At 40.0% G+C, this 8,610-nt stretch overlaps 1 protein-coding gene across 9 annotated transcripts in view; it reads right to left on the bottom strand.

Annotated features, from left to right (window-relative positions):
* Positions 1 to 4,713: 4,713 nt before the first annotated feature.
* Positions 4,714 to 8,610, bottom strand: part of cnnm2b (cyclin and CBS domain divalent metal cation transport mediator 2b) — a 37,417-nt gene continuing 33,520 nt past the window's right edge. For 2 of the 9 annotated variants that reach the window (XM_053332203.1, XM_053332210.1), the window contains exons 7-9: positions 6,411 to 6,587; positions 4,881 to 4,995; positions 4,714 to 4,811 (exon numbers count right to left, since the gene is read on the bottom strand). In XM_053332203.1, the coding sequence (XP_053188178.1) occupies positions 4,714 to 4,811; positions 4,881 to 4,995; positions 6,411 to 6,587 (390 nt within the window). Of the gene's footprint in view, positions 4,996 to 6,410; positions 6,630 to 6,749; positions 6,768 to 8,610 lie in introns of all 9 variants that reach the window. The other 7 variants (XM_053332217.1, XM_053332226.1, XM_053332166.1 and 4 more) reach the window with 5 other exon arrangements.

Here is an 8,610-nt window from a genome sequence, read left to right as displayed (position 1 = left end):
ATTCACTGCTGTTAAGTTGGATGACAATATTATGTAATGGTTTATCACACACACACACACACACACACACACACACACACACACACACACACACACACACACACACACACACACACAGAGTCACAGTCACAGTACAGACTGTATTCACACATCAGTAGTGAGTGTGTGCTGCAGCAGCATCTCTTGTATATTTTATATTTCATATTGTATACATGTATAAACTGAATGAAGGATTATTATTATTCATTAATAACAAAGTGTTTTGTTTATTTTCCCTGACTTCTCAGCAGTCACTGATATTATTAACTAGTCATGGGTGCTGCATTTCTGTTGGTTTAGTCAGATTCAGCTTTAGTAAGTTTAGCTTAACAGCAGCTGCTGCAGCCACAAATGACAATTATGGGATACTTAGATATATAGTTAGACATGAAGTCAGTAAACTGAGTAATATCAGTTACAATTTCTAGTTCTATTTGAGGTTAAAGCCATCACAGGCCACTGGTCATAACAATAAATATACTGTAGCAGCTATATCCTGCATGTACTGAACTGAGCAATGGTGTGCTTAATTAAAGTCAACTTTTAATGTAAGAGAAAGATAGGGAAGCTTTTTTCATTAAAAAGTAAGAGTCTTGTTTTAACTGCTGTTGTTGCACTACTCTACTGTGAGTATCCATAAAAAAATGTGCACATATAATTCAGAGGAAATTCATACTCATCAACTAGCTGTTTTTATTGCTAAAGCTTTTCTCATAGGAAACGTTAAGAAACAACAGAGCTCAACAGTCGAGGCTTTAAATTGAGAACATTCAGCCACCAACAATCCTTCTGTTAATCATTCACTTCTTTATTAAACCACCAGCTGGAGGAGGCAATGGGAATGTTGTCTTCAGGTAGAAGAAGCATTATGGACAGCACACAGTAGCAGCATTGGGTTGGACAAAAGACCAGTTAAACACAGGCCTGCAAAGCATTCACATAATGGAAGGATGATGATCTGTGTTTGTCAGAGGAGAGCGTGTGAGAGAGAAAGACAGCACTACATGCCTGTGTGGTGTACACACAGATGATTAAAATAACCCAGTTTACAGCTGATGCTTCCTCCAGTGATTCCTATTGGACGTTTGGACGTTTGAATTGTCATCATGCTTCTTGTCCTCACGTCAGGCACTGATGAATGTCTTGAGCACAATCTTACAGTATCCATTGCTTTATCTCTGGAGTGATTGTCCCTGCAGAGCAGAGCTGGTCTGCTGCATAGGAGCACTTTCAAGTAAACAATAAACAACAGCGAAAAGAGCTGCAAACAATGCAGACATACTCTGATGTCTGGTTATACAACAGGGACGCCCCTGGGTTGGCTAAACAGATGGAAGGGCTGCTTGTAGAGCACATACACACACATTGAAGTACATGTGGAAACAGCGACCACCAGTGGTTACAAACTGCAACTGAGTGTTAAAAGAATGACAGATTCAGCCTCAGGACATTGATGCTTCCTGCAAGGATGCTTAAAAACTGTCAGCATACAGTAAATATAAAGTTAATAAACAGGCTTGGAAGTGGAATCAAAAAAATTTCATAGTTAAGGAGTTAAAACCTACACCCCTACTGATATGAAGTAAACAGAAATATTCTAAACTAAGACTCATGTAGCTTTAGGAAAAAAAACACATACAGCATCTTAAAAATCTTTCCTGTCTTTATGAGGTAAAATAATGCAGGCAAGAAGTCATGAAGAAAAAAAACAAAACAAAAAGTGTGTTGAAGAGTTTGAAATTTTGGGAAATAGGAGCTTTGGCTTTCTTGCTTCTTGAGGTAGATGAGAAGATTGATGTGAGACTCTTATGTGTGTGTGCTTTAAGGAACAGTGTGTTGCATTAAGTGGCATCTACCAGTGAGGTTGCAGATGGGAACAACTAGCTACTCCTCTCCTCCCCATCCAAGAATGTGGGAGAACCTACAGTGGCCGCGAAACTCACGAAAAATGTAAAAGGCCCTCTCTAGAGTCAGAGTTTGTTTGTTTGTTGTGGGCTAATATAGAAACATGGCCATGCAACATGGCAAGCTCTGTGGACGAGGACTATGGATGTATTACAAGAGCTGGATAGGGTGCCACCGCTGAGCCGTGCAGCTAATTTTTCCCAGTGGTCACTTGCGATAATGTAGGCCCAAAAAGTATTTTCTTCATGGACCACCATTGTAAAATAAGATATCTGTAAAACTGTGAAACACTTTGAACTACAAACAAAGTCAATTATGGCTTTTTCTATTATGAATTTTTTGATATTTGTAAAACTTTCCCGGAGCCAAGAAAAGTAATTTATAAATCTGTGAGATGAGCGGGAACTCCATTTCTGTCAGGTCTGTTACACTAGATGCCACTAAACTTCACACACTGAAGCTGGAACAAGATGTTAGCTTAGCTAAGCAAAGACACAGCAAACAGAGAAACAGCTAGCCTACCTTTGTTTAAAATTAATTAAATAAAACTCATTAATAACTTCAGGAAGCCACCTCAATAAAAAAAACTAACTAATCAACAAATCACAATATGTTTTCTTCACAATTTAGTCTTTGTATGGATTAAACAAACAAGGTATAACAGTAATGTGCTAATTAGCATAAGTGTAAGGTAAGTGACTTTTTACAGAACCAGGCAAGCTGTTCCCTCCAGTCTTTATGCTAGGCTAAGCTAACCAGCTGCTAGCCTGGACAGGTATCAGAATGGTATCCTTCTTCTCAGCTAACTCTTGAAAGAAAGCAAATACATGTAGCTCCCAAAATGACAAACAATTTCTTTAACTGCTTGTTTTTGAAATGTGTGAAAGAAACAAATTATTGCATTATGTCTAAGATAAAAGGAAATCAATATAAATGTCTCTTTTTAATAGCAGCCACAACAGTTTTGAAGAATATTTATGATTTTGATGTGAATTAACTCAGGAGTTACTATGCACTAAACTGTGATGGAAACCAAAACAAATCTAGTAGCCTCTCTCACATTCACTGCTGTCAAAAAATGTCCTCTATAAACTGAGCGGCTCCAGAATGTTTTGAAGACACACACATGCAAGTATTACATGTGCAAAAAAAACACAAAAAAAACCCAAACAAACAAAAGACAACATCAACAAAACAACAAAAATAAACAAGTTCACACACATAAACAGTGGATAGCAAAGCTGTGTATCATTCATGGACACGTTTAATGTCGAGGTTGCTTTTTGTGACGTTGATGATGCTCAACATGTTAGATGAGGTCATTAATACTGTGCAATTATCAAGTTTGATTATGCGTAAAATTGGCAACAAAAAAAACCAAAACACATAACCTCTACATGCAAAGGTGCCGTGTTGGCACTTTACACACCCCACCACCCAGTAACCCCCCTCTCCACCCGCACTACATTGTGGTGACACGTCTAGGCATCATAACTCCCATATGAACGTACAGTAGACGTTGTGTTTGAGGTCAAAAGATGCAAAAATATGAAAGAGACAAAGAAAAAGAGAAACTGACTAAGGACAATTTTGCTTGTGGATGGCTGCAGTTTAGCATTTTTCAAAAACAAATATACATATACATACAGTACATACATACAAATATATCTGTCAATTTATAATACAGTGATTTTTTTAAAATTCATAATCATCTCTTAAATAAATTGCAGTTCATTGCACTTTGTTAAAATAATTAATTATATGATTTCTCTTAAAGGCAATAGTGTGATTTTTTTAAAGGTGAAAAAGATAGTGTACCATAAGCCTGATTTAGGATAATAGTAAAAATAACAAGATCTGTAATATACATACTGTATCTGTAAAAGACCCTCACCTCTTCATATACATGAATGGATGTTCATCTCCATATATGTAGCATGTCCTTTTTGATATGACACGTGTGCCCACATCTGCACACATCTGTATACATGCTCGTATGCCACTTTATGTCATATCATGTCTCCACGTATACATATATACATACAATATTATAAAATAAATAAATACAGGAAAACATTCTTGGTTCGTGGTTTTAACGGTTTTATTTCAAAGCGGTTTTTGGTGCAGTCTTTGACAAACCGTTGCTCTCTGCGTGTTTGGGTTTGAGTCCTCGTTGATGGGATCAACAGCTGACTGAGTCTCCCTGAAAGATGCGCGTGTGGGGAAGTTGCGTTGGTGTGTGTGTATGGGAGTGTGAATGTGTTTGAGTGCATGTGTGTGTAAAAACAGTCTGTGTCCAGTGTAAGAAGGGGGGACCAAAGTCTTTGGCCTGAGGAGAAAATACAGTGACTGTTGTGGCACAAGTGTGTGTGTGTGTGTGTGTGTGTGTGTGTGTGTGTGTGTGTGTGCGCGTAGGGGTTTGCATGCACTCTGTCGTCCTTTAGTCCAAGTCACCGCTATGAAAGTGTCAGATTGTCCCAAAATAGAAGCTCAGTCTCAGGTACTGTCCGAGTGCACCCTCTGTAAGTACAGCAGGGATTCTGACAGCGTTCAGGTGGGGGCTTGCAGGGTGTCGCAGCACCCGTCTCCCCCACTGCCCCTTCATGAAAGGGTCTCGCTGACTGACTGACTGGGGGCTACTGGTTGGAGCAGAACCCTCACTCCGCCCGCCTCTGCTTCCCCACATTCCCTCATCTCCATCTACGCCATTGCTGTGTATGTTCATGAGACAGGGTGGAGGGTGTGGGTCTCCACCGGGCTCGGCGGGGGCTAGATGGGTCCCTCGTTGTGGGCGCTGTGGTTGCTCCTGCTGAGGCCCACACAGTTCTGCTGCTGGTTGAGCAGGTGGGACGTCTCGTTGGCCACGGCTATAGCCACGGCCGGGGTGGTGCTGGTGGTGCTGGCCGTGGTGGTGACGACGGTGGGGGTCTCCACGCCGTCGTGGAGCTCCGTAAGCGTGAGCTCAATCTTCGTGAACTCACTGTCTGTGGACTGGGGCGTCTTGTCCATGCGCGACGCCATCACAGCGTTCTGATATTGCTGGCGTGTTACCTAGGAAATGTTAAAGATGGAGTCATGATCAGGTCAAAGGTCACAGCAGGGTTGTGATTGATTGTGTTGTTGTTTCCAGGATGAGAGGGCAGGTAGGTAGCATCTTCAAGAGGTGCTTAGTAAAAATTTAAAAAACAGCATCTTGTTTTCAATAAGATAATAATCTAAAGAATTTTAGAGCCTGAAAGTATTTTATAAAAATGTTTCACCTTGACAAAAATACAATTTAAAGCAAGACAGTGAATCAATGTAATGATAGTGAAATATTACCTAAAGGCACAGATAATGAATAAAAGACTTGAAATGATAAATGAATACATAAATCAAATTATGAAGCAATTAATTGGACAATAAAAAAAAAGTGATTCTGATTCTCACATGATTAATTCCTGGCTTCTTCTAAGTCTCTGGGGTGCAACATGAAAACCATGTCAGGTTTTAACCAGTGACAGCTCATTTACTACAATGAGGCTCCACAGAGTGTCACATAAATAGGTTAGTGAGATTAATGGATGTCTATGTGTGGAAACAGCTGGTTAAAACAAGCAACAAAACAAACAGCTGTCCCATTTCTCTTTCAACTTTGAGCATTCATCTGGAGTTGTGTTTCATTTTATTCATTCCACCAACCCCTGAGAAAAATACTCTTAGCTGCTCTTAGCTGCTAAACGCTACGTTCACCAGCTACATCGCTAATTGTATCTGTCTGTTTTGGTGCTGACCAGGCAGCCTACTGTGGGTTTATTGAGCTTTTTTGATGAAAACGGCCATCTGGAAAGCAAAAATGTTAATGAGAACACTGAGAATGAACCACTGCAGGTAGTAAAACCAAAACAATGAGCTACAAGACACTAAAATGCTCCATAGAGCCGAAGGGAACTGCAGAGTCAAGTGATAATTCTCACATTTCACATTACACAATTTGATGGATTTTTGAATGATTTTTGATTGTTTTTTTATTGTTTTTTTATGTACAATAATGCTGTTACTGCAGCTTTAAAGTTACCTGAGAATTTAGTTTATTCTTCTTAAAATTTGGTTGCCAACTGAGCAATTTTGATACTAATTTAATTCACTGATACCTATAATAATTAATTTGATATATTGATTAATGAATTGTGCTTATTTGTTGATTGTCTTCTTATTTATTTATTATTATTATTGTTTGTATTTTATGGACCACCCATGACCCGTGTCTTTAATAAAGTTCAAATTGAATTGAATTGTCAGATTTTAGACTTTTAAATATTTTGAATCACTCTTTCAACTCTCCAATGAATTGATTAAAAGCAGCTTCAATACCAGCATCACTGCGTTAATATTAAATATACATATTGATCAAACCTTATAGTTTTTATATTGTGTTGTTTAGAACCTGTCTGCTCATCTGTGTGTGTGTGTGTATGTGTGCTCACCTTTATATACTGCAGGTCTGAGCGTGCTCTGACGGAGTAGTCAGGTACGTAGATCTGCAGGAAGGAGTTGAGCTGGTTGTTACTGCTGCCGAGAGTTGGGGTGATGGCGTCTATACGATCACTCCTGTTCAGAGAGTCTGAGTGGTTCAGTCCAAACGGCCGTGGAGGAGATTTATTCTCTGCAAGAGGAACGTGATTAAAACACATGAAAGAGCGAGACTAGATAAGGAGCAGCTACGATGTTATTCCATCCAGTTCACGCACATGGTTAACTTCTTCGAGACTCACTGAGATATCACTGATTTATCTTGCTGCAGGTTATTTTTCATAAGTAAAAGCTATGGTGGGAATTACTTTCTGAAATAAAAACGGTCTCTATCACAACCTAAAGTGATACAGATGTGCAAAGACCAAACTACATCCAAAACTGCACTCACACATAGAATCCTCATACTTCTCTTGCTGGTCTGTAACTTATGCTTTCTTCCTACGGACTGTCCAGTGTTGCCATTTCCACTAAAACACAAGCACATGGTAAATGTGACAGATCAGGTTAGACAGAGAGAGAAAACTTCCTTCACATCTAGTCTGTAGATCACCTCACTAACTCTGAGCAAGAACTGCTTGTGATGACTTCGTCTAGGCCCACTTAGAGAACAGGATGAAGGGTGTGAAGGGTTAATTTCAGTGCTCTTATATTTCAATAACTTTTTAATAATTAAGGTACCAGTCAGCAGTCACATCTCTACTCCTCTGATGAGTTAATATAACTCTGACTATTGATCCTGATAGTTTCTCTAGTCTGAACCTGTGAAATAATACAGTTATGTAGACACTGCATTCTCTATTTGTTTATATTTTTCAAGTTTGATCTGTGATGGGGACTCTGATGATGGTGATGTGCACTCACATTACATTCACTATATTCTGAACTAGCTGAGCTGCTCAGTAGCTTCAGCAACCCTTCAGATCTTGGTGACATTTTTACAGGTCAAATGTTAGATGTTAGTACATGTGCTTGCTGTGATGCTATATGGAAATATAATTTCTATAGTAAGTCTTTTGTGTTTCATACTGCAGGTAATGAGTCGGTGGTCTCCAGTGATGCTGCTTCCTTCTATGTGCTACCACATAGAAGACTTGTTCTGTTTTTTTCTTTATTTTTAATTAAAGCCAGATTATGTTTTCCACTTCTTAAAGAAGCCTAGTGAAAATCACACACAACAAAGTGGAAACGGCTTGGCCAACGCTAATGCTACTACGCCGACTGGAATGTATGTAATCCCATGTTGGAATATGTGTGTGCATGAGAGCGAGTGAGACGCACAAACTGTGTGTGTATGTGCGCGTGTGTGTGTGTGCGGACCGAGCGCAGTGGGCCAAAGACCTGGCATGTGAACTCTTGTGGATTAGTACTCCACTTTCTAGGGGCCACAGGGGCCAGGTCATTACAAAAAAAATAGCAGTGTGTGTCAAGAATACACACATAATGCATTTATGTACATGTGCACTAGACACACACTCAAACATGTGTGCAACAAGGTGCCAAACTGAGTGAAAAAACAGTTTAAGAGGTGCACTGCAGGTCACTGCTACAGAGATGAAAAAGATCAACTGCATTTCCGGATGCATGTGGGTGTGTTTGTGTTACGTGTGACGAGTGTGTGCCCCCGCTGTACATGTGCCTGTGCGTGTGAACATGTGTGTGCGTGCACGTCTTTGTATGTGCGCACAGTGGTGTCCGGCAGGGGGCTGTAGCTGTAGGTCTTGTTTATGTAGTCGGAAGGTTAAAGGTTAGGGGAGAGGGGGGCGGAGTCTGGGTCCACTGGGGCCTTCAGTCTCCAGAGCCATTCAGCCACTTGACTAATGGCTCAGGAGATGAGGGTGTTAAAGTCTCAGTCTTTTTTTTTTTCTCAGTATTTTCCGCTCTCCTTCTTTTTCTTTCACTCACAAATACACATGTTGCATTCAGGTGCAAACAGTCTTTCTGATGTGCAGCCATTAATAGTCTCTTTGTCACAAAGTCACACAAAACAATAGGAGTACTCATGCAGGCGACAAGGACCAAACTGAACACTCACAGCATGTGGGTTAAAACTTTACACTCTACAGTGTTACTTTTCAATTCCAAAATAGTCATGCTTTTCAAACTGTCATGTTGAATGAGTTGCCTGGGTGATGTTAGTGGGGGATGAGGTGT

This window comes from Scomber japonicus, chromosome 2 (assembly GCF_027409825.1).
Source record: "Scomber japonicus isolate fScoJap1 chromosome 2, fScoJap1.pri, whole genome shotgun sequence".
Lineage (NCBI taxonomy): Eukaryota > Metazoa > Chordata > Actinopteri > Scombriformes > Scombridae > Scomber > Scomber japonicus.
This window is presented reverse-complemented; position numbering and strand designations above follow the sequence as displayed.